Source organism: Podarcis raffonei, chromosome 1, assembly GCF_027172205.1.
Source record: "Podarcis raffonei isolate rPodRaf1 chromosome 1, rPodRaf1.pri, whole genome shotgun sequence".
NCBI classification, from domain to species: Eukaryota; Metazoa; Chordata; class Lepidosauria; order Squamata; family Lacertidae; genus Podarcis; species Podarcis raffonei.
In genome coordinates, this window is record NC_070602.1 from 126,644,001 (window position 1) to 126,671,079 (window position 27,079).

At 42.6% G+C, this 27,079-nt stretch overlaps 1 protein-coding gene and 1 long non-coding RNA gene across 3 annotated transcripts; one reads left to right on the forward strand and one right to left on the reverse strand.

Annotated features, from left to right (window-relative positions):
- Positions 1-393: 393 nt before the first annotated feature.
- Positions 394-26,755, reverse strand: LOC128399820 (MOB-like protein phocein). 2 transcript variants are annotated; one of them, XM_053361599.1, is made up of 8 exons: positions 13,139-13,346; positions 9,864-9,926; positions 8,896-8,996; positions 8,044-8,086; positions 7,765-7,851; positions 4,536-4,615; positions 3,874-3,985; positions 394-2,655 (listed from the first exon to the last, which is right to left on the reverse strand). In XM_053361599.1, exons 1-8 carry the CDS (start codon positions 13,196-13,198, stop codon positions 2,524-2,526), a joined length of 678 nt encoding a protein of 225 aa, XP_053217574.1. In that variant the 5' UTR covers positions 13,199-13,346; the 3' UTR covers positions 394-2,523. The 2 variants fall into 2 exon arrangements, with proteins under 2 accessions (XP_053217574.1, XP_053217582.1); XM_053361607.1 differs by lacking the exons at positions 394-2,655; positions 3,874-3,985; positions 4,536-4,615; ... (3 more) ...; positions 9,864-9,926; positions 13,139-13,346 and adding exons at positions 19,182-19,417; positions 20,419-20,508; positions 22,372-22,536; positions 26,531-26,755.
- On the forward strand, positions 14,493-20,424 carry LOC128399829 (uncharacterized). The gene is made up of 3 exons (XR_008327271.1): positions 14,493-15,746; positions 19,911-19,989; positions 20,071-20,424. It is a non-coding gene; the product is annotated as an uncharacterized LOC128399829 (long non-coding RNA).
- Positions 26,756-27,079: the final 324 nt, after the last annotated feature.

Consider the following 27,079-nt stretch of genomic DNA (forward strand, 5'->3'; position numbering starts at 1 on the left):
GTAGAGGCCTTATGAATATATGATGCTGCATTGTACAAAGGTTCAAAATACATGCGAGATTAAAAGTTCCTGTGCAGACTTTTAAAAACACAAATTGCATCAGCAGGAGTGATAATTAACTGGATCAGAGCAGTCAAGGGGTGGGAATTCAACCCTTTCCATCCCTGCAGCGGTTCTGACGAACACTGCTGATTATTTCCTTTATGGGAAAATCCTCCAGATATTTTTATTTCTAATAAATCCTCTGCAAGTAAGACACGACACATTCAAGTCATCTCCAGTTAACTCAATTAATACAGACTCTTTGGCTACACCAAGGGATTCTATATATGAAACTTCAGCAACTCTCTTGATTAAAATAATTTCAAAACAATTTAGCAAAATAGACTGGTATGGAAAAAGAAAAAGATTTAATTGCAACCTCTACTTTTTTTTTTACAATGTAATTCAAAAGACAGACACATCTCAGTTTCCCTATAATGCAGAATGTAAGCTAAACCCTCAATATATATTTACCATACAAAGTCAATAGTTCACTTATGCTTACTGAAGTTCTACAGTATCAGCCAGGCACATGTGTGCACACATTATCAGAGGTACTCGAGTCAACAGCATTAAAGAAGGTTACAAGCAGTGCCCCAGTTACTTAACTTGATAATACGAAGTCAAGTTTACAGTGCAGAATTGGGTTTATTTGATAAAAACAAGATGAGCCATTTCAGAGGCATACACCAGAATAATATGGAGATGCATTGAGATTTTGTTGCAGCCTCAAGCACCATGGACTTTCACAGAAATGCTTAATAGTGCTATTTCATTTTCCGGCTGGGGGAGGCTGCCCTGAATCAGCCATTTCTGACAATAACCATATATATCCTGCTACCTCTGAAAGGGAAATTCTTTAGCCACTTGCTTTGAGGTATCAATCGCATCTACATTACTCAAGGTAGGCCTTACATTGGGTGAACTGACATAACTAGCTGTTGCTAAGAACACATCTGATGTGATGACCCTGTTATCCATTAAAACCATATTTTAAATTGAAAAGTAAGAACAGCACAGAGGGGCAGAACCTCTCAACAAAGTTGCCACCAACATAGCCCTGTTAAAAGCAAGTGGGGCTAAGTGTCCCTTCTCCTGTAAAGGGATGTAAGGTTGCATTCTTGCTGTTAGATAGGCCCAATTTGAAATATTTTTTTTTGCAATTAAGGCATGTACACAATGCTAATCTGAAACACAAATTATGAGTATTAGGAAATAAATTTGCACCTTTCATTCTGCGTTAATGAACACTCTTCAAAATGAAGTGTGTGTGTGTGTGAAGTCAGCTTGGCAACATAAAACCCGAAACTTGCCCATTTCAACAGATCAAGGGGCACTGGTTAATGTTTTAATGTGAATGGAGAATACACCCACTTCAAAAAAATAAAAATAAAAAATCTCTCCAAGTCCATTTGATCACTGCTAGTGCTTTTAGATTTCTGCATTCATATACACTAACGCAAACCTGCAAATGCTATTTAAGGAACATATACTTAAGATTTTGGGGTTGGGGTGGAATTCAATTACTGGAACATAAAGCAGGTGGTATTTGCATGGATGAAAGGTAAGACAGAATCTCCAGCTGCATGTACTGTGATGAGCAGGGTTCAAAATTCCACAGAACCCTTTTGTTACAAATGAGCAAGGCTATTTTGGCACACTCTGCAGTAGTGTAAAATGAACTTTTAATGCAAGGTATCACCTGTAAGCAATTACTATAAATATGCACAGGTATAAGCCACAGAGCACTTTACTGTAGGCAGAAAGGAACACAAATTGCTTTTACCCACTGGCAAGAGGTGCAGGAAGGAAAACACGGAGGGGAATCTTTGCCTTAAGGTGAATGAAGTGAACATACGGTCTTTTGCGATACACAAGTCTCCACCGATACAGAAAGGCAAGTCCATAAAGAAAAAATCTAGAATACACTTTTGGCAGTATAATAAGTGTTATCCTTTTGGTATTAATACTGTAATAATGAATATTTGGATACACACATACTACAAGAGTTTAGACGCTACATATGCGCACACCCAAAAAAGCAAAAGTTGGGCACTAAAACAAGGGTACTTTCTATAAAATACAAAACGTAAAGAGTTAAATGGACTTGCAAGCTTCTGGTGTTAGTCAAACTAAGGCTAAAATTCCAACTTCATCAGTATATAGGAAGCTTCAGGTTTAAACTGGACAAGGTCTGAAGATTGTGATCCAATGATTGTTTAGCAGCAATTTTACAGAACTGTAAATTCTTTTATTAACAGGCAGTATAAACAGATAATTCTAATTTTATTTAAAAACCATGAATGCCACATTGAATATACAGCTCATGAATAACTTAAACCATATTCCATATTAAGAGGCAACGCACACAGCATACAAAAAGTATACTAAACAAAGCTCTAAGGATACATGATTGACGTTTCTAAATGATATATACAGTACACAATGTTAATTACGGAATCATTCAGTCCACGACACTCATCATGCCTCACTTTCGCCAGAAACTGAATTCTGCACCTCCTCTTCTAAAATTGGTACGATCAGGTTATCCTTGGACATCAGGTTGTATTTCATCACAAATTTGGTAAACCGGTGACACAAGAAGGTTTCATTCTTAAGACAGAAAAATAAAAAATGCATTAATATACACACATACACACACAGAGTGAAATACAGACTTGGGAAAGAAGTTATTCAAAATTAATCATGACCATGTTATAATTTCCTATAAGGAGACTTCCGTGTAGGAGAAAAGGCCCATCAGGATGCTTGATCAACCCTCTGCTCTTGAGACTCTTTCCGCTCACAAAAGCAGGGGGTCAATCAGGCAGACAGAAATAAGTCTGGGATGCTACTCCACAGTTTCATACGCAGAATCCTAGTTAGGTAGGCAGTTGTAACAAATAAGGATTGTTGCACTATTGTCAAATCATCTGAATTATTGCTTAGTACATGGAAACATTTTGTAATTTCTGCTGAATCTAAAGGCTAGGGTTCATGCAACAAGGTAACGCACACTTAAATATACTAAGAAGAAAGCCACATAATTTGCTTTCAGATCTGAGGCACGTGAAAGTCCCACTGCCTATCTCAGACAAAACACTGCACACTAAGAATGTGAAGAAGAGCCAATATTCACTTACTCTCACTGGAATCTGTCTGGAGTTTTGGATATTTTGGAGTAAAAGGTAAAAGGTAAAGGACCCCTGGATGGTTAAGTCCAGTCAAAGGCGACTATGGGGTTGTGGCGCTCATCTTGCTTTCAGGCCGAGGGAGCCGGCGTTTGTTCACAGACAGCTTTCTGGATCATGTGGCCATCATGACTCAACTGCTTCTGGCACAACGGGACACTGTGACGAGTGCCAGAGCGCACAGAAATGCCGTTTACCTTCCTGTCGCAGTGGTACCTATTTATCTACTAGCACTGGTGTGATTTCGAACTGCTAGGTTGCCAGGAGCTGAGACAGAGCAACAGGAGCTCACTCTGTCACGGGGATTTGAACCGCCGACCTTCCGATCACAAGCCCAAGAGGCTCAGTGGTTTAGACCACAGCGCTACCCACTTTCCACAAGCTAAACAGAATTTCTACACATACCACATTTTGAAGCAAAAAATGAGACTCAGCAGTGGTCTCTAAGAACAACTCAGTTTCAGTCAAGTTCAGAAATAAATGCTGGTACTAAAACCAAGTGTCAATAAGAGCACAACTCTCTGACCAATCGCAACATGACCTCTAGTTCAATACCGTATTAAGGTACGTATAGCACAATCCTCTATCTACTCCCAGGCAGGTGGGTATAGAATTGTAGCTTTAGTAGCAGAGTACTTACTTCGTATTCATCAAATATTTGGCGATGATGAAAATATGCATGTGAAAATATTCTGTAAATCCTACGGCAGACCGATCCTAGTTTGGCTACGGAGGATTCCTTTATACTAACCCTGTAAGCAATTAAAAAAAAAAAATTATACATGGACCTTACTTCTGCTATTGTTGCACTAAATGTTTAATGATGGTTGACAGTATTACCTTCATATATTAGCCATATAAAAATTATTTCTGGCAGTAATTTGTTCACCAAATCTATATATAGATTCGTTCAGCCCGGACATTGAGGTCCAGCTCCGAGGACCTTCTAGCAGTTCCCTCACTGCGAGAAGTGAAGCTACAGGGTCTTCTCGGTAGTGGCGCCCGCCCTGTGGAATGCCTTCCCATCAGATGTCAAGGAAATGAACAGCAATCTGACTTTTAGAAGACATCTGAAGGCAGTTTTTAAATGTTTGATGTTTTGTCGCTTTATTATTAATAATAATAATAATAATAATAACAATAGTAATAATAATAATAATATACTGTTGGGAGCCGCCCAGAGTGGCTGGGGAAACCCAGCCGGATGGGTTTGGTATAAATAATAAATTATTATTATTATTATTGCCTTCAGAACCAATCATGAATATTTCAAAAAGCAAGCAGATTGACACAGAGCTTTACCTGCTGGGAAAATATTTATTGCTATTCAGAAGACATGCAGCTCCATCCAATGTGTGTCTGGTGTAGTCAATGGCAGGACACTAGAAAGGACCCAAGAAAGAGAGAAGAGAAACTGGAAATCCTCTTGCACAATCAGGTTTCCATTATACAAATGGGTGGGCATAACGGAATGCCATCCGAAGTTATTACTAGCTCTGATCCTACACCCATAAAGATGGCATAGTAAGGGGAAAAGGTTGTCTTGCTTTAGGGGAATGAGCTTTTGTAGGAAAACACTCAGAATATTATGTATACGCCTATAAAGAAACAATACAATTCTAGGATTCTATGAAAACTGTTCAGATAATGGTTCAAGGTCGGAAAAAAGAAAGTCAAAACAATTGGCAAAGTAGACACTATTACTGAAGTAGGAACACAAAGATTATACCTACTGACTCAGACATCTAAAAACAGGAGCAGATTGTCATGCTGCGTGTAATTCCTCTTAAGAACTGGCATGAGAGTGACACACACAGAGTCACAGTAGCATACTCTTATTTATTCATCCATGTAACAATTACAAAACTCATTTCCAAAAAATAAACTCCTGTCAAACCTTGCGCTTCCCTTGATATTCTGTTCTAATTATTTTTAAAATGTCCCATTTATCAAACAAACATAATATTCTGGGAACTACAATTTCTCCTGTGAATCAAGTCAGTTAATTTGCCCATCTCTTCGAGCTCTAGACACTTCACTAGCCATTTCCATATAGCCAAAATACGGACACAAGATTTTAGCTGCCAATTTTATTTTTAAATGTCACTCCCCGTGCAATATCCTCCTCAATCTAATTTATGCTATGTATTATTTACACATCCCAAAATCAGATGCCATCTGACAATTCCACCACTTCTCATACTGACAGACTCAATGAGAGACTTAAAAAAAAGACCCCACCAGATCTCATTCCATTTTTCTCCTGGGATAGAAAAATAGAGACCCGTTTCCTACCTAATGCTTATTTATAGTGATCCTTCCTTCCTAAATCCAAAAGTACTTTGTAGTTTTTTGCTAACATGCCATTTGACTTTTTCTTCAAGCTGTCAAAATGGCAACTGTCTTAATACAGTTGCGATGCGCACCCCCTCAAAAATCCTTAAATTGAAGTATGGAAACCATGAGAATGTCCACACTCCTTTTTGAGTAATTTCATACCTTCATAATATCTCCCCATTCCCTTCCAATGACCTAAATAAGATACACCATGAATTCCCTAACTTCCAGAATCTTCTGGTCTATTTCCCCTAAGAAACCTAATACTATGCTTTCATAGAGAGCCTAACAGATAAATGTACACACTGTATTTCCTTTTTCCATATTATAAAAACTTGCTGTATAATCAGATGTTCTCTTCTTTCCTTGACAACCACACCAATAATCCTAAATAAGTATTCATATAAAGCTATTCCAGTTAGTATACACCTTAATCCTTAGTTTGTAATAACCATAAGGTAAAGGTAAAGGTAAAGGGTAAAGGGACCATTAGGTCCAGTTGTGACCGACTCTGGGGTTGCAGCGCTCATCTCGCTTTACTGGCCGAGGGAGCCGGCGTACAGCTTCGGGTCATGTGGCCAGCATGACTAAGCTGCTTCTGGTGAACCAGAGCAGCACACAGAAACGCTGTTTACCTTCCCACTGGAGCAGTACCTATTTATCTACTTGCACTTTGACGTGCTTTCAAACTGCTAGGTTGGCAGGAGCAGGGACCGAGAAACGGGAGCTCACCCTGTTGCGGGGATTCGAACAGCCGACCTTCTGATCAGCAAGCCCTAGGCTCTGTGGCTTAACCCACAGCGCCACCCTTAATAACCATACATTTAGCCAATTCAATTGAGCAGCTTCATAAAATGACAATAAATTTGTAACTGCTTGTCCTCCTGTCTGATTGGAGGTATTAGTTTCTATTATTGGTGTACATCCTGACATATAGTTACCAAAATTCTCTGCTTTTCTATTCATGCAAATCAAGCAATACTCACAATGAAATAGACAAAAATAGAAACCTTCATAAAACTGCTTTATCATATTTTACTTTGGTCATCCAAGAGAAACTCATTTCTTCCATCTTTCTAAATCTAGTTTTAGCTCCTGATCCAATGGCTAGTAATTTTCTCAGTCCTTTGGCTATCTACACCACCTTTATTCCTAGATATCTAGCTTGTTTCTTTGTTATATCCAGATCATAATCACACACACTTTCTGCCTGTTTATCTTATATCCCAAAATAGCACCAGAGTTTTCTATGGTCTGAAACGCATATTTTTCCAAGGATAAAATTATGTCATCTAGATATAGTGCAGTCCAGATCTGCCCTGCTTTCAACCTGACACCACAAATCTTTCCATTTTGCTGTAGTGAATGGCTCTATCAACAATACAAGTAATAGAAGTGAGACAGGCAACCCGGTCTTGTTCCTCTAATTGTCTATTCACCAGTATTCTTGCTGATGATGCAGAATAGAGATAAAATGGATTAAAGGCTTCCATGACAGCAAGCAAGCAAGTCAATTTGACCCTGTCTAATGTGTTTGTGGTATCTAAAAAAAGTAATAAAGTTGTAAATATATTATTGTGTAAATGCTCAGTAAGTGCTTATCCATGGAAGTGTCTGAACATATTTGTCTTTTCACGAACTATTACTATTCCAGTGTGAAGGCTCTGAACAACATGCTACAGGTAAAGGGGAAGCCTGCTTGCTTTTATTACTCTTTTAAAAAAAGCAAAACTACTCAAGTTCTTATGCAGAAAAACAAATTAGTACTTGGCTTGGAAAAGATTGATGAAAACTTTTTTTAAAACCCAGTAAAATGTGCAGTCATGGCTAGAAAACTAAGTTTGTCATAAGATGATGTCAAGATTCAACAGCTGTAGGCCAGGAGCAAATTAAATTGAAGCATGACTGCTGTGGTGATGTGGTTTGAAGGAATGACACTTGTATCTACTACTACCAAGACCGAATTTCAAGTACACAGTAACTTATGGTGGCAGGCAAGTATACTCCACAGATGAAAATTATAGCTGATCTCCAACTTGCACGTGTGCTTACCACTTCATGCTGAACAACTGAACCATCTTACAGACAAATAGTGAATGGAAAATGGTAGCAGGATAAAGGCTGGAGGTCCAGTTGTGTGAAGTTGATATGCAGGGAAGAGCCTTGGCAGCTGCTTTTTATATTCCTTTCTTACCTCTTTGGGAGTTTTATGAGCTGCACAAAGAAATATCCACTGCTCAGTTGCTGTCATCTGCGTGCATGTATCCGGATGGCATTCAGTCTGTTGAAACATTTGTACCATAAATAAAGATTACGCCAGGCATAGGACCTCACGTTTAAATTACTTTCTCTCTATTCCTACCACCATGACTAATAAGAAACAGAGCACTGAAGAACAATATGAAGCGTTAAGACACAAATACATAAAAAAGTTATTTTTAATTGTCAAAAGGAAGGTAAAATAATAAATTACCTGAAGTTTAACCGCAAGGCCATTAAGCTCAAGACAGAACTGCCTAAAATTTTAGAACACAGAAGGTTAGAATTCAGTGGTGTCCAAACTTTTTTCAAAGAGGGCCAGATTTGATGAAGTGAAGCGCCATAAGGGCCAAACAAAGGGCCGACCAAAGTTGTTAACCTTTTTTGAGGATTTTACCCCAGGAAATAAACTGCCACAGGGGCTGGATTAAACCGACCGGCAGGCCAGATTAGGCCCCCGAAATGGACTTTGGACATGCCTGGGTTAGATAATCACTTCCCTCCCCCATTAAAACACCACAGTCCAATGATTATGAAATGCAATATTTTGGATTATATCTAGCATTATAAATGCTGTCATTTAGCATTCTCTAACTTTGTGTCCTTCACATGCTTTGGACTACAACTCCCATCATCCCTGACCATTGGCTATTCTGCCTGGGGCTGACCAAATATCTGGAGAGCAGTAGGTTCAGAATCCTGAAACCGTAATTTGTTATTTCTGGAATTAAAGTGCGGTCGTGGGGTGGGTGGGAATCACACAAAAACTGGCTGGCTAGAGAATCCAGGATGGCTGCATTTGACCCTTGGCCTGAAGTCCGCCCCCCACCCCGGTCTGTAAACTTGAGTATATCATGAGAAATTTGAATTTAATCAAAATGGCTTTGGTAGTGACAGAAACAAGTTTGTTTAACCGTAAAATATATTTCTTCTTATGATACGGACAATGACTTGGACAATACCAAGCAGGCACTCATTCAAGGATGAAGGCCCCAAGGCCTTTTTCCAGAGACCTGTTTCAGTTAAGCTCAAACAATTTATTTATTTTTTACAGCACAGCTCATACCTTAAGTGTTCATACTTCCAAACACCTTCATCCTGTCCTTCTGGAGGTTCAAGAATTTTGTCAATGTTTGAACAATCTGCCCTTATGTTTTGCTGGATATACTAGAGGAAAGAAATATTTAAATAAGATACATTTCACTGATGTTAATAATAATGTCAGACATAAACTCAAGTGTGTTCAAGACTGTGGCAAAGTTTGTTGTAGAAATTTCTCAACACACATTGCTAGAGCTGGATCCAGTGCTGTTGCACAGCAGACTTCTGATAGCACAATAGATCTTCCCTTATCCTTTCCCTGCACAACCTCAAAATCTGCACCCCGTTCTAATGTTGGGCCTCCAGTGTTCCAAAATGGAAGAGCAACTGTTACTGGAAGCACAATATGTAATACTGACATATTAGAACGGGGTAGGAACCTAAGGCCCGGGGGCCGGATGCGGCCCAATCGCCTTCTCAATCCGGCCTGCAGATGGTCCGGGAACCAGTGTGTTTTTACATGAGTAGAATGTGTCCTTTTATTTAAAATGCATCTCTGGGTTATTTGTGGGGCACAGGAATACGTTCATTATTTTTTTTCAAAATATAGTCCGGCCCACCACATGGTCTGAGGGACAGTGGACCAGCCCACGGCTGAAAAAGCTTGCTGACCCCTGTATTAGAAGGAACATGGGCTCAGTGGTCCAGAGCCTATTGCTGTGAAGGCATTTGAGGATCGAACAAACCCAACTATAATTGCAAGAAAGAAAGCTAAGTAACAGCATGCATGGAACACCACTGTCTTCCTGGTGTGCTAAAGGCTAACCTATCACAAACAATCACAGCTGCTCTTTACATACTACAAGTAGAATTGTCTTTGTAACTATAGAAATGCACTGAGATATATTCTAGGCAATTAACAAACAGTAAGAAGCAGAAATAAATGAAATGGGGAGGGGAGAGGTGGACAAAATGAACTTAAATATGATGTACCTGCTGAACTGCCAATGTGCTGTCCATTTCTTCAAAAGATTCATCAGGCCAATTATAAAAATCCTAAGATAGTAAAGGGAAAAAAGACTTATAGCAAACTGATTAAAAACAGAAAGATTCTAGTCCAAAAGATATTCATTATTGCAAGAGCACTTAAGAGTGCTATACATCAAAACAGAACAGACACAGCTGTATACTGTGCAGTTGCACACAAATGTCCAAGTGCAATTCCATTCTATTATTAGGAATGCTCAGCTGTTCCAACAAGACTGTAAAGTCCTTCAGGATATCCCTAATTTCACCATCTCTATTGTCCAATTCTGAGTTAATGCAACTAGCTGAATGTGGGGATCTAGTAAAAGTAGCTATTGCCAAGGCAGCAATATGCAACCTACACTTACAGCAGGGTCAGGTAATAACATCAGTGCAATATCACAAGCCATGACACTGCAATGATGTAGCAGTCTCTGTATCCCATCTGATATACTTATTGACCAGCAAAGCAAGTAGTGAGGCCAACTGCAGCATTCTAAATATTTCACTACAGAATTGCAAGGGGCGGGGAGGAGAATATCTTAGTTATTCTACTGAGACATGTTCACCTATTACCTAATTGTCCTCAGTGACTACAAAATGTCAGCTGCAACTTTGCACACTTATACAGAAGTCACACAAATCAGTGAAACTTACCTGGCAGTGTACATGCACAGGGCCGGGCTATTAGACTGCAATCCTAAATACTTTGGTTTTGGAAATAGTGCTATTTATTTCAATAGAACTTAACTCCATGCAAAAAAAAAAAAATGTTCAGGGCTGCAATACAGAGTTTCCAATATCCCAGTGGTCAATGGTAAACTAGTTTTCTGTGATGGGCATTTTGACTATAAATACTTTTAATTAAATAGGTTGAATAACTATAATGGTAATAATTCCAGTCTTTACAGTGCTATAGTCTGTCCTTGTTTGCTCTAAATGAATGCACTGAATTTTAAGATGTGCCAGGAGAAACTCAAAAAAGTTTGCAATCTTTTCTAAATCTATCTATCCATCTATCTGCCTTTACATAATACACTGACAGTTATCAGCCCACACCCCTTTTACAGGAGACATTTAAGGTATGTCTCCCACAGCTTTCTCAAGAGGATGACTCATGAATCTTTTCAACTGGAAAAAACACCATGTTACTGAAAAAGAGTAATGCTATAGATAAGAACATACGTGAAAATGACTAACTAGTCACATCATTTTTTTTCACTATTCATAAAGGAAGTTACAATCAGATGGTGGACGAAAAATATCCCAAGTATGTCACAGTTTTCCTGCTACTTTATTCAAGCCTTAATGCTTTACCAGAAAACACTATAAAAATGCAAGTCATAAGACTTAATTTGCACAGAAAAATGATGACCAATACTTTATACAGAAATACTGGATTTTAAAAAGGTCTGGCTACATAATTTTAGCAGTAAGGGGAATAACTTGAAAATAACAACAGGCGTCATATCTAATTTAGTATCCAGCCATTTGTATGACCAACATCTCAGTGATGCATATGATATGCAATCCTTCAAGATGAATGTACCTATCTAGTTAGTTTGCTATAGAACCAACTTATTACTGGGCATTTCATGCACACACACCCTTTTCAGTTGGTGCATTCCTCTGGTACTATCCCAGGATAACTTCACAAATGTTTTCTTTAACCTAAATTATAAAATGAACTTACTTGCCTCCAGGTTATTTCCTTCAGTCAAAATAAAGCACGATGTATACAACGATACAACGAATACATATAATTTATAGCCGAGAATTTGTCTTGAATAGTCAAAACTTGCAGGCATGGCCAAACTTGGCCCTCCAGATGTTTTGGGACAACTCCCATCATCCCTAGCTAACAGGACCAGTGGTCAGGGGTGATGGGAACTGTAGTCCCCAAACATCTGGAGGCCCAAGTTTGGCCATGTCTGGAAATTGTTGTGCTTGTTTTATTTATCAGCAGTTCAGCCTATGAAAAAAAGAGGGTAATACTAATACTACCTATACTTTTTAACTTGCCAAGTTACTGACGGTTTAAAAGTCAAGCAAGATGGACTAAATTTTTATGTATATACCACATGAACTGCTACTATAAAAGGATGGCAAGTGGGGGGAAATAAGACAAAACATACATCAGTACAAGTTGCATCCAGTTTTGAGAGGAAATGGCTAGAACGCACACACTCAAGACAGCAGTTAAAACAATACACCGAGAAAAGGGAGAGCGAGAGACAGAAAAGATTCGCATTTCTCAATACAGTAACGCCAACTGTTTTGAAAGGTTAAACACAGATAGGTGTAACCTGGGTCTTAATTACAGCAGGCAAGATTAAAGTCAACACGAATCTCTGCCAAATATGCATTTTTTTAAAAAAAAATATACAGCAAGTACATGAGCAACCTCACAGACACCAGCCCTGAAAAATACAGGCTAGACCGCTTCTACTCCAACCACCACCCTCCAACTCCTCCCAGCTGTATTCATGAAGTCACTGCCCCCTTTACACGCAATCTTCCCCATCTTCTCCCTGCACCCAGCACCTGAAGTCACCTTCCCAAGACCCCACCCCATGGACTCTCTGTGGGGCAACCAACTCCGTCAAACTCTTCCCTGCACCCCTATATTCTTCTCCCCCAAACACCCTCTTTTTCCTCTTTCCTCCCTGCACAGGTTACATGCCGTTTCTTTACCCTTTACCTTAAACCCTCCTTTCCTAACCAACGTCACGTCCCTAAATTCTCTTTATTTCCGAAGCAGCTGCTTTGGAAAAAACAACAACCCCACAACCCACGTCCCTTCCCCGCAACTCCCTCTTATTCGCCTCCCTTCCCAGAAATCCCTGCTCGAGCCGCAGGACACGCAAGGCCGTTCAGACGTTCGCGAAGTACACGGGGGTGGGGGGGGGGAAAGAACCGCCCACCACTTTTTGGTCAACGCCGGATCAGGACCCTGCCTGAACCCCCGACCCTCCCCCAACACCCCAAAAAAACAGTGCGGCCTGCCATTTTCAGAGGAGCATCCCACCCTCGCGTTACTTTCCCTTCACACCGGGCGGCGGCGGCGCCTCTTTCCACTTCCCCGGAGAACGGAGCGCGGCGGAGAGCGAGTAGGCCTCGGCCACCGCCGGCTTCTCGGCCCCCGTCACCCCCCTGCCGCGCCACCGGGGCCCCCTACGCCGCCGCCGGCACCCCGCTTCCCACCCGGAGCCAGGGACCCATCGAGCGGGCGCCGGGCTTACCTGGGCCTTGGTGCCCGGCCTGTTCCTCCTCAGCACAGCCGTCCCCTCCGCCATGACCATAGTGACAGCGAGCGGCGCCAGGACCCGGATGCGGCGGTGGCACAGCAGCAGCAGCAACTAACCAAGCGGGGAGGGCGGGGGGGGAGGAGGAGGAGGAGGGAGGCGGGAGAGGCGCGAGACGACGGACGGGACAACGCGAGACGAGCGAGCTTCCTCCGCGGGGAGGGGGGGGATGAGACCCAGAGAGGGCCGAAAGCCCGGCGGGAACGGGTAGGAGAAGCACGTGATCGGCCTACGTCAGGTCGGCGGGGGCGGGAGGCGGGCGCGAGCGTCGAAGAGCAGAAGTCTCACAGGGGCGGGGGAGGGAGGAGGAGAGGGTAGAACAGCGCGCGCGCGCTCCCCCCGAATCGCAATAGAACGGCGAGGGAAAAGGCGGAGGGCGGGAAGGAAAGGAAAGGGCGGGAAAGGGGGCTAAGGAGAGGTTGTGAGCCGCCCTGAGGGCTTGTGAGGGAAAGGCGGTGTATAAATCTAGAGATAATGGTTGTCATTAATCTGATTTTAGAATGAAATGATTTTAGAATGTTGTATTATTGTTGTTAGCCGCTCTGAGCCCGGCTTCGGCTGGGGAGGGCGGGATATAAATAAAATATTACTATTATTATTATAGATAGATAGATAGGGCGCCTATCTATCTATCTATAATAATATCTATCTATCTATCTATCTATAATAATAATATATCTATAATAATAATATATCTATAGATAGATAGGGTGAAACTGCGCGGGAATAAAGCATAATAATAATAACAATAATAATTACGCTGCACTAGAAAGAGGCCTGGACAAAAACAAAGGACGTGCTGTTTTTTTAAAAAGTAATGGGTGTGTCAGAGAAGCTTGCTTAGACGTTCACAGGAACAGGAGGAGGGGAAATAAGAAACACCCTTAGCAGCAGGCGTATAATGAAATACTGTATAATAATAATAATAATAATAATAATAATAATAATAATAATAATAATAATTTTTTATACCCAGCCCATCTCGCTGGGTTTCCCCAGCTACTTTGGGCTGTTCCCAACATATTATTATTATTATTATTATTATTATTATTATTAATAAAGTGATAAAACCAAACACTAAAAATTTCCCTGTACAGGGCTGCCTTCAGATGTCTTCTAAAAGTCAGATAGTTGTTTATTTCCTTGACATCTGATGGGAAGGCATTCCACAGGGCTGGTGCCACTACTGAGAAGGCCCTCTGCCTGGTTGCCTGCAACCTCACTTCTCGCAGGGAGGGAACCACCAGAAGGCCCTCGGAGCTGGACCTCAGTGTCTGGGCTGGTTGATGGGGGTGGAGACACTCCTTTGGTTCAACTGGCGCAAATAAGTTTTTGGAAAAAAATGCAGAGCGAAAGGCGGAGGTGTTTCTCATCGCTTGCGACCATGCTACCTGCCCTTGCTAACTTTTGACAACAGGGCAAGGCAGTGGCCAGAACATGTCACCTCGCAGATGCTTCTCTGAAACATAGCACATTATTATTATTATTATTCCATTTACAATATAACCAACTTTTCCTCCAAGGAGCTCGAAGTGGCATGCATAGGGCTCCCCATTCTCTCCTCACAATAACCCTGTGAGGTAGGCTAGGTGGAGAAGCAGTGGCTGCCCCAAGGTCACCTGGTGTACAAGCTTCATGGCTGAGTTGGGATTTCAACCTTAGTCTCCCAAGTCCTACTCCACCATAACCCCTAAGCAGCCTGGAGAAGGCCAGACTGCCTCAGGGGCTTTTGAATGCGCCTTCAGGAGAACAATGCTGATCTGAAGGGGGAAGCTAGGAAGCAGTAAACAGAAATATTGCATCCACTTTTATTTGTGGTCAATCCAGCACATTTCTTAGCCTGTCCATTGTAACATAAGTGTTATGTACTGAAGTTATCACCCTGGGCCAGCAGGGGGGTGCTGTAGATAGTTATGCAAATGAAGGATCGAAAGTGACGTTCAGTGATTGGATAGTTTGTATGCAAATGAAGGATCGAAAGTGACGTTCAGTGATTGGCTAGTTACAGAAAATGGTTACTGTTGCATTCTAGTGGAGCTCTATATAAGCAGGCTGACTGAGCTCCTCATTTCAGTTCTGTTCCAGCTTACAAACAAAGAGCTGCTTTGGAAGAATCACTGTGTCGTCTGATATGTTCGCCCACAACTTAACAATAAGAGTCATAAGAGTTCAGAACTGGGTTTCCTTTTAACCTCTGAATGGAGCCTTTCCATTTTAGAAGAAGCACGGGTGAACTCAAAATCTTATAACTTTGGTCTATGAAAACAAACCATTGCTACACCCTTAGTGCCTATGCCAAACATGTCTACAGCTTCCCATCATTCACCAGGGCCAAACCCCAGCTTTTTCCTTCTCAGAAAACTTCGCTCACCAAGCCCTTTCATATTTGCTTGCTTTTCAGAGCGGGTTTAGCAAAGCAAGCAGAATTAATTGCCCTTGAGAAGATGACCACGGACAGAAAACTGGCCACAGCTCCTAGCTTTAGTAGCAGGTCAGGGAGCCTAGCTTTCATCTGCTGGCATCAAACCTTTCTATAAAAGATAAAGTAACATTTAAAGAAGGTTTGGGGTTTGAAATTTTAAATTTGACTTGTTGCTCTGGTAGATCTATTCCATAACAAAAAGGGGGGGGGGAGCCTGGCTTTTGGTTTAATCAGGATCACTTTTTCACTCTAGAAGGGAAGAGGGTTTGGCTTGTATCGAGCTTTTTATTTTAAGTGTTGCAGAAATTGACAATTATTTGCACTCCTGTCACTGAAGCAGTGCAATCACATGAAATCACTTCGTTCTTTAATAAAAATAGCTACCAACCCCCCCTCCCCATAAATAAATTTCCACCTAAAAATTGGGGGGGGGTAAAACTAACCTGAATAATAATAACCATATGTGCCAGGCAGACCAGACAATGGGACAAGGTGTGTAAAAGAACAGTACAACACCAAGTTTATCAATTTATTGTTTTGCTTATTACATTTGCATTTGTAGGAGCAACATAAACTATGGGAACAAAACTTTCATTGTGACTTGGCACCAAAAAACAGGTGTTTCCACTGTCACTTCAGTTTCTGGCTAGATCAATTTCAACTCAGCTACTTTTATACAGTACACTAATTTAATAAAGAGGACAGGTGTTAGGTCTCATTGGCATATTAATAGGATCCAAAATGGTTTAAAAGAATACCCTAGTATTTTCATGTAGGAGCACCAATCCGGAAGACCACCTACAGTAGAGTGTGGCTAAAAAGAGAGAATTATGTATGGGGAAATAAGGTGACTATGTACAAACATACCTTTGTCTACTTTACAACAAACTGGAATTTGGGTAAAACATTTACTTGACAGAAAGCTAGAGGAAGCAAGGCACTTGTGTCATTATTTCCTTTCATCTCAATGAAAACCTGAATTTCTGGCAGTGGTCCACGTCTTTCTAAGGAAGTTTGGGTGCACCTTTCTGACCTCTCAGTCTAATTAAGTCTACCATTTCATTCTTATCCAACTGTTATCTGGTGACACTGGGAGATCTGTGGTGCAGGTCTTTTTTATTTGCAACTTATTTGCATTCATTTCAGTAGACAGCACTTCAAATTCTATGATATTCAGAGCCACTGGAGTTTAAGGAGTGCCCTCATTCATACCATTCTAGAATTAAAGTAGACACCCACCCATAAAGTTCTGCACACTTGGAGGGTGGGGTTCAGATATCATTTCTTGAATAGAATCCCCTCACCCATGCCACATGGCAAATCTATTTGATGAGGAGGAAACTTTTCAAAATTAGTAACGGTGTCAATATGTGCTGTTAAAGGCAAAACCCAAGCCCTTTGGGCATACTTAAAAATGCTTTATTGAATCCTGGGCTCCTGGATTTGTTTATGGTGTTGGAACTTTTTTCTCTCCCTCTCCACATGCACCTCATAAATTCCTTACAATATTGACTATCCCTGCTGTTAAGGGGAGGTGTAAAATATATTTTGGTTGTGATCCTTAATTAAAGAGAATCATGGTTCGCAGTAATGCCCTTCCTGAAGCTGACCTATCAACCACTAAACCATAAGCCAGTTTCAAATAAACAGTACTGTCCTTGTTCCCTGTGATATAGCCTTGCGGGGGGTGATAGAACATTCTCAGCTGTTGCGCATAACATTCTGCATAGCTTGTGCATCATGTCCCCCCATAATTTACAAGGCAGAGGCTATTTCTTGGCAGTTGAATCCTAAACATAGTGGCTTAGATACTGTTAACTTAAGTAAGTACACAGAAGGAAAGATTCCCAAATTTTCCTTCCCCCTTTTTCCCTTCCTTTATGGAAGATGGGGAAGGGGTCTACTATGGGGTAGGTGGTTCTGGGTTTTTGTTGTCTCCACTGAGCTCAACTTCCCTCAGCTGCCAATTAGGGTTTGAACGCTGTTGCTTTAACCCGGGCAGAATTCACATGTTGGATTCCCATCATTTGAATTGCTCTCCCCATGTTCTCTAGCCAAGCAAGTATACAGCATTCTAAATCAGGTTTCTCATTCATCAAGAGCATTGATTATTTCAGTGTCAAATTTTTGCATTTCATTTCCAAGCCTCTTGTTATTGTGATTTGCAGGTCTGGGTCTTGATGTGCCTTATATTATCTCTGCATGCCTTCCTCCATTTTGTTTTTAGGGCAAAAGTATTTCCCACTTCTTTTCATTCCTTTAAACATTTTGAGAGAAATCATTACATTAATCAAAATGGGAGGTCATCAGCGCATGAATCCCTGTGGCCAAGCTATCCCTGTCCAGGATTGGCTAGCAGCAGCGAAACCTGAGCATAAGCACTCCATATTACCAAAGACCCCTGGCTCCAGTGACTAAGTAGTATTGAGGAACAGTCCTAGATAACTGTTCCTTCAGGGTGTGTGCAACCCCATAAAAACAGGTGGTCCCCCAATTCTCAGACCTAGGAAACACCCCACCTTCCACATATTGGTGGCATCCAAACTTCAAATTTTCTGATGACCTCATACAGCAGTTTCATATAGAGAGAACAGGGGACAGAACAGAACCTTGAGGGACTGCATGGATTAGTTTCCATGGGGCTGAACGGAAACCTCCCTATGCTACCCTCTGAGACCAGCCCTGCAATTAGGAGCAACACAGTGCCCTCCACTCTCAACCCACAAAGTTATTTCAATAAGATACTGTTTCTACAGTATCAAAAGCCACCGAGAAATCCAAGAGAATCAACAAAGTTGCACTTCCCTCTACACTAAACAAGGCTGTTTCAGTTCCAAACTGGAGTTTGACACCAAACTAGAATGGGTCCAGATAATCAGCATTCTCCAATGATGTCTGGAGCTGAACAGTAGGTGTCATCATTTTATATTTGCCTGACTAAGCTAGTTTGGTTTTCTCAATATTGGATACGCTTCCCTTGTTCGATTTGCTGGCATGCAACATTTTGAACAGAACACAGTAGCTTTTCTGGGAACTGCTTTACATCCCTAATTTTAAAGAATTGCACATTTCATTTCCCTCAAATGCTGGTAACCCTTCCGTGACAGCACAATAGCATGGCCATTTTGAGTTTGTGCACCCGTAGCTCCTCATGAGAAATGTGATGTTTTCCAGGTTGGAAGCAATTATTTTATTCATTGACTTGAATAATTTTAGGGATTTAAGGGATAATTATACTTGACTTGTGAACTCTGCAAGCATTCTGATGCTCCCCCCCCCCAAGATGGAGAAATTGGTCCAAAAAGCTCTTTAGGATTCCACGTTGTAATGGCATGATGTAAAGAAGGCTGTAGTGCATCACAGGAGGGATGCTTTTTTGGGGAGGCAGGAAACTAAACCCCAAACTGGTTTCATGGTTCTTTGGCTCCTAGTCTATAGCTCTTTTTTATTATTATCACAGGCCATCACTGTTTCACCCTGAAATGCTTTGGCTACTTAATTAGGCGGCAAGCTGCTCTAAGTATATTTTTTTTAAAAAAAACAACAGAACACACAGAATAAGATAGTAAGAAATGTATTTTGGCTATACACATTGTTTTATTTTGAAGTCACAATGATACTTGGTAATTTGGGAGAATTTGCATTTATTAGAAAATAAAGAAATTATTTACATGATGGAACAGAACCATTTGAGCACTTTTTGTGGAATGAAAACTTAATGATAACGGAGCAAGATGAACTGTTCAGTCCACGTATTTTCCAAGAATATCACCATCTCTAAATATGAAATAGTCCTGCAAATAAAGAAAACAAATTTGTCCATGTTGAAGATAAACAATTAAGTAGTTCAAAAGCTGAAACACTTGACGCTCTTCCAACACAGAGATTTATGACATGTCCTTGGATCAGTGCTATACAAATATTAACCCAAGGACAGTTCTACTTCATCATTGCTATTGCTCTGAAAGGGACTTGAATTCCCCCAGGACAGACTTCAGATGAATTGATTGGAATAGTTTACAGGAGTTCAAAAGAAAATTAAGAGATTCAGCTGGAATTCTTCTGTAAAAGACCCATGTACTCTTGAGATTTTAAATCTCACCTAAGGTTTACATACATATACATAAACTTTTAACTTTCCCCCACTTTACATTGGTTTGCAAACTTATTTCCGCAGATGGTTTTGCCCTAAAATAGTACATACAAATGCTAGAATTTGTGCAATGGTTGTTAATTTTTGAAATGCAGGTCACACACTTGGCAAACTTCTATTCCAATACAGGCAAGTTAAACCACAAGGAAATTACTGCAGTGGCTACAAGGGGCGAGTCTTGCCTGTTCCATACTCAGGTTTCTCCCCAAGGAGGTAAGTCACAAATGTGTTTCATTACTTCTTGGTAACAGGCCTAAAAGCAATAAAATCTCTTCTCCACCTCCCACAACAAAGGAATGGGGTTGCAGAAAGAGGACAGTGGCTATTCCAGATGCAGTTACTTCTGGATGGAGATGAAGGAAATCAATGAAATGTTTATAGAAGGTAGGCAGAGACTGAGGCAGTGTGCATACATCTCGGAACATAGCATATGGAAACTATTAGGTATATGAGAATTAGGTGTGCAGACCACTGAGGTTTCTTGGAAAAGGGCATGAAGATTCTAACGAAATGTATGTGATCTTCCATAAAATTAAGAGAAGCACTGCTTTTGGCTTTGTTTATAAAATAAGTGTTTAAGCAAGTATAAAAGTGGCATACAGAGTATAATATACAGTATAGAAATTTAATTCACATACTAACCTTGTCATCCAGTACAACTTTTGTTCCACCATACTCTGGTAGCAGAACCTTCTCACCAACTTTTACACTAACTGGGCGAGTCTCTCCCTCCTAAAGGGGACAAAGAATAGTTACTGGCAACGTATGTTACAATGCTCTTAAAAAGTTTTCTGTAGTGGAAATGCAGCTGGAATATTGCATTAGTTGGAGCTTCTGCACCAGGCCCAAGGGCAGCCTCAAAGCAAGCACACTGCCGTCATCCAATCTCAGGGCTACTAGTGCATGGTGATCAAGTGATCCAGATCTAGATCTGGCCGTAGCTGGCAAACTAAGCAAAGCTGGTAAAAGGCACTCGCAAGTCACAGAGGTCACGTGAGTCTCCAATGACAAAGATGTATCCAGGAGTACCCACAAGCTACGTACTGCAACCCCATCCAGAACAAGTTACTGGCACCACCTACCCAGAGAGCATCTTCCCAGGCTTTCGGCACAAAGGCAAAATATAAATACAGGGCTGTATCAACACTACTGTTCCAGTACCTTGGCAGACTTCTGCATGCTCAATGTAACTACACACCCTCAAAAACTGCTCCAGGATACACACACCTGGAACAGATTTTGAGGGTACATGCAGAGAGGAAAGAGGTGTCCCGTTGTGAAGTACATAGTAAGTAAATAAACACCACATAGACCGTTTATGAGCCACTTACCCAACAGGAGGAGGAAAGTAAAATGCCTTTAGATGAGTGCCCTTTGCCCCCTCCCAAAACCAGAAAAGACACAAAGAGTGGCTGGAAGAGAAAGCGCTCAACACAACCTCCACAGTGGCCTCCAACCTGATGTTTTGTTCTCCAACTCCTATCAGCACCAGCCAGCAGGGATGATGGGAGATGCAGCTTAGCAACAAATGGAGGGCACTAGGATGGGGAAGTCTGCTCCATAACACAGATCTGTTACATGCACACAAAAACCAATTCTTCCTTTCTTCCAAGCTTACACCCAAATCCTATGAAAGTTTGCTTGGAGACAATGTTGTGCCACATTTAATGGGACTTACGGATAAGTTTGCATTGAGTTACAGCGTTACAGGCCTTATCACTAAGAAAAGCAAGGAGTTCAGCTACCATTAGCTCTTTGCTATGAAGACATGCCAGAGAGTAAACGGCCACTGCCCATTCCAATTCTTTCTCAAATAGTCTAAGAACTTGGGGGAAAGGATCATAGTGGTGGTTGAGGAAAGAAGAGGCGTATGGTGATCATAGAATCATAGAGTTGGAAGAGACCACAAGGGCCATCGAGTCCAACCCCCTGCCAAGCAGGAAACACCATCAGAGCACTCCTGACATATGGTTGTCAAGCCTCTGCTTAAAGACCTCCAAAGAAGGAGACTCCACCACACTCCTTGGCAGCAAATTCCACTGTCGAACAGCTCTTACTGTCAGGAAGTTCTTCCTAATGTTTAGGTGGAATCTTCTTTCCTGCAGTTTGGATCCATTGCTCCGTGTCCGCTTCTCTGGAGCAGCAGAAAACAACCTTTCTCCCTCCTCTATGTGACATCCTTTTATATATTTGAACATGGCTATCATATCACCCCTTAACCTCCTCTTCTCCAGGCTAAACATGCCCAGCTCCCTTAGCCGTTCCTCATAAGGCATCGTTTCCAGGCCTTTGACCATTTTGGTTGCCCTCCTCTGGACACGTTCCAGTTTGTCAGTGTCCTTCTTGAACTGTGGCGCCCAGAACTGAGGCTGATGTGTAAGTGAGGAAAGGCAGAAAAACAGCTGGGGGAGAGAAGCCTAGGAGAGCAGCAAGCAGATAATCACACCTTGAAATGTTAATTAGAAAGCTGCTGCCACTGTACCACAATCCTCATGATGCTTGAGGTAGAGTGGAGAGGTGATTTTGCCTGGAGCACTAAGAAATCTACATGTTTCTTATCTGAAAAGCTATAAAAAGCTTTGCTAGGAAGCTTACCTTGCTTTTAGAGCCTGTTCCAACTGCCACAACAGTGGCTTGTAACACTTTTCCTTGTGATTTTTCTGGAATCATAATGCCTCCTTTAGTTACTGTCTCAGCTGCACACCTTTCCACCAATACACGGTCGAAGAGGGGAAGAAATTTTTTAAATGCCTGTCCTGCCTGTTAAAACAAATCACAAGTCATAATGTATAATAAGCACATTGTCATCTGAAGCAGCAAACATGTGATTCTACCACTTTTGCATCACAGTGAAAGGAATGATGGGGAAATAAGGAAAAATCTGGGGGAAAACATAGTTACACATATACAATCCCCATTATGGCCAATGAAGTGTTACACATGTCAGTACATTTTAGGTAAAGCAACTTCAAGAAAAAGTTAAATACTTTGTGTAGGTTTTTTTTACACATGATCTTAAGATAGATGCTTCCTAATTACTCAGTGACTCCTTTCTACAAATAAAGGACATCATGAATGTGAACCAACACCAAAATTATTGGCATCGCATGCTGTTAAGAAATGAGTCTCATTCCACAGATCTTGTTCACATGAAGAATTCTGCAGAAAAAGCTATCTGAAAAAGCCATTTTCCCTAGAAAAAAATACCAACCTTATTTAAATATACCCAGGTGATCTGATTTAAAACAGTATTAACTACATTGGAATAAATAAATTTTGCACAAGGATGTGACTGGAAGATAGAAATGAAAGGTAGAGAGTTAAATTGCTTATGTGTTTCAAACTGGAAGAATAGGCATACCTGTAGCAATGGCTTTCGGACAACTTCCAAAGCTTTGGTGATTTAGAAACTTACAGATACCACAGAAAATCTACCAACATTCAATTTAGTGTAATAGCTTTATTAGGGCAACCAAATTATATCACAGAAAGGTATTCAAGGCTCATCAATAGGAACCTTAAGTTCAGGTTAAACTATAGCACGACAAGAAAATGTTTAACAGCAAGAAATGTAAATTAACATTCCACAGTGTAAAGCATGTTGAACTTTGGATATTATTAACACAGTTTTTTGGGAGGCCATCTACTTGTGCCCACCCACTGGTGCACTGGAAGTTCGCTTGCACAACTGAATACCCCTTCCTCTTGTTCCCTCATAATCCCAATTCTGCTCTGACTTGAGGACTCTAGGGCAGACTTGTAGGGCATGGAGGAAAAGGAAAGGAAATATTCTCATGCGATTTTAGATATTACCCATTAACCAAAACATTTTATCCAAGAATGTTTTGATCTGGAAGCATTAAAATAGTAAAGGGTGGACTTCTACTACTTTCTGTAAAAAGCAACGTACAGTATTCAATTTCATATTTAAAAGGAAGCTTTTTGCAAGGCTAGATGCAAAACAAATCCACATATTTAAGCAGGCAACTACGTACGGGCTAAAGAGCAACTATGTAGGAGTTAATAGAAAACCAGAGAGTGCTAAAATGAAGCTAGCCAGATCACATGACGCTGGCTCACTTTCCCGGCCTTCTCGTGGTTTCCAAAGATATCCAGCATGGACACTTACAGAAACAGCTAGAAACCAGGAGAAGGCCTGGATTATCTGTACTCTTTGGACACTAGAGGTCGCTGCTGCAGAAGGAAATTTGAAAGTCTTCTCGAACAAGCTAAGCAAATGGACAATGGAGCCAGAGAAGGAATTACCGTATTTTTCACACTATAGGACGCACTTTTTCCCCTCCAAAAATGAAGGGGAAATGTGTGTGCGTCCTATGGTGCGAATGCAGGCTTTCGCTGAAGCCTGGAGAGCGAGAGGGGTCGGTGCGCACCGACCCCTCTCGCTCTCCAGGCTTCAGGAGAGCCCCACCGCCAGCCCCACAAGCTCGGGGGACAGTGGGGAGGCGGAACGCCGCCATCCCGCTGTCCCCCGACTTGGTTAGAAGGCTGGCGGGGGGAGAAGCCTGCTCCTCCCTGTCGCCAGCCCCGCAAACTCGGGGGACAGCGGGAGAGGCGCAGCGCGCCCTTCCCGCTGTCTCCCGGCTTGGCTAGAAGGCTGGCGGGGGGGGGGGGAGAAGCCTGCTCCTCCCCGTTGCCAGCCCCGCAAACTCGGGAGACAGCGGGAGAGGCGCAGCGCGCCATCCCGCTGTCCCCCGACTTGGCTAGAAGGCTGGCGGGGGGGAGAAGTCTGCTCCTCCCCGTCGCCAGCCCCGCAAACTCGGGAGACAGCGGGAGAGGCGCAGCGCGCCCTTCCCGCTGTCCCCCGACTTGGCTAGAAGGCTGGCGGGGGGGAGAAGCCTCCTCCTCCCCGTCGCCAGCCCCGCAAACTCGGGAGACAGCGGGAGAGGCGCAGCGCGCCATCCCGCTGTCTCCTGACATGGTTTGGAGGCTGGCGGAGGGCTTCCTCCTCCCCCAGCCCCGCAAGCTCCCAGAGCGATGCCAAAGCTGCGCACAGCTTCGGCATGGCTCTGGGTCCCGTTCTGGGGGAGGGGGAAGCTCGGGCTTCCCCCGCCCCAGCCCCGCGCCTGGGGGGGGGATAAAATTTTTCCCTTTATTCCCCCCCCCCAAATCTAGGTGCGTCCTATGGACCGGTGCGTCCTATAGTGCGAAAAATACGGTGCCTAACTGTGACCAGCAATTAAAGTATTTCCATTTCCTGGGAGCGAGTCCCACTGACTTATTTCCACAGAATCCAATTTCAAGTCTGCAGTCTTCAACTCTGAAGACGAGTGATTAAGAGACTTTAAAACGTCTGAAAACCCATCCTCAATAAAGTAGTTTATTAAGAGATTTAACAAGTATGTCCCTTCCAAGAGTATTCAGCAACAAATATTATTAAGTAAAAATAAAAAAGAGTGTCAGCCACCAATTTGGATACAAGTCAGTAAAGCTTTTGCTAGAAACTTCTCTAGAGTTAGGAATTTACAATACATTGTGCAAAAATACTTGGGACTCTACACAAGCTTTGGTTTACATCTTAGTAAGAGCATATTGTCAGCACCAACTCTTTCAACTGGTACCAAATTGCTTTAGATTAGTCCATCACATACCCCACTTTTGGCAATAACAATCCCTGCATGCTCCTACACTATTATGAGCAAGGAGACTGCTACAGAGGAGCAAGTCCCATAGGACTTACTTCTGAGTAGGTATGGTTAGGATTGTGCTGTAGGGATTTACCTTAAATCAACTAATTTGACCCGATAAGGATTCATCTCATCTCCGCTTGCCCAATAATTCCTTTCCTTTGCAGCACTACTGAACCAACAACTATCCACTCTCAGTAACAGTCAACGATTGATACAGCAAAAAAACTGACTTTGCAATTTGCACTCTTCACCACACAATAGATACAACTTGTTGCAAAGCAGAGGACGTTCCTGCCACTCACTGTCAAGAGATTCAGAAGATAAAAGGATAAGATAATAAGGAAGAATAAAGAGCACATGGAGTTGTCAGATTTGATTGACTGTTAAGTAACCACTCCTCCTTATACTGGGGAAGACAGGGTGAAGGAGGCACGTGCAAAAGACTTCCTCCTCACCACCTCACACCCCTTCAGGACTTGGAAAAGTACGATGGGCTTTAATCCCTGTACTTGCATGCAGCACGTGTGTACTCTACCAAGGGGTGGAAGGGACCACGAGGGTTATCTAGTCTCACCCCCGGCAATGCAGGAATCTTTTGCCCAAACTGTGGTTTGACCCCACGACCCTGAGAGTCTCACGCTCTACGAACTGAACTACCCCTTCTGCACTAACAACAGCTATCGCTATGGAGTTACTTTTCCAGGGATTTGCCTCGTCCACCTCCCGCCATCACGCCTTGTGGAGGCGAGCTGCGTGCAGTCCATTCATGCGTGCATCACGTGGAGGCTCCTGTATTGGGTGGGGTGGGGCTAGATGACCCTGGGGAAACCTTCCGCCTCTACAATTCTAGGCAGGCGTCCACTCTCCCCTGCCCTGGGCTATGCACTTTTGCACCGGGGCCGCCCCACCCTTCGCCAGCCAACTGAACCCCACTGGGGGGTCCCTTTCTGCCTATTTTACAGGAGAACACCTTTCATCGTGAATGGGTGGAGACAGAGACTCAAGAGTTGCATGAATGAGAGGGAGGGGGGAGAAAGAAGAAAATATGGATTATTCTTCCCAACCCTTTGCAAATACTTCTCGAGAGGAAAGCGCGAGCAGCTTACCATGGCGCGCGCTTTACAAGGGCTCCTGCTCCGGCTGCGAGGACTCCTTGCACCCCTGACCGACCCACAGAGCTAGCACGCGCGGAAAGGGTCACGGCCCGCGCGTGCGCAGACCTTGCCCCGGAAATGGCGGGGAAACTACTTCCTGTGGCGGTTAGCTGAGGCGTAGTGGGGGCGGGGGAGAATAGTCGGGATAGACTTTAAAACTTTTTCGGTTCGCGCTTTCTCATTACCTGCCGCGAACCAGATTTATTTATTTAAAAAAACAACAGATAAGGTGTTCGGGTTTGTGGGCGTGAGGCGACACTCCCGCCATCTTGAGCGAGGGCGAAAGGGGAGCGGAGGTGACGCAACGCCCCGCGCGACCTTTCGCGAGCATGGGCATTCCAGAAAATTCTGGAACCGAGGGGCCCGGGAACCTGCGCAAGGCATAAACGCCGGCGGGGCCTTTTGCGTTTTGAAACCCGTCCAAGCGCAGAGCGCAGGCGCTCCAAGCGAGAGAGCCCCGCCCACTCAACCCACCCCTGACGCCTCCTGCTCCCGAGGCGA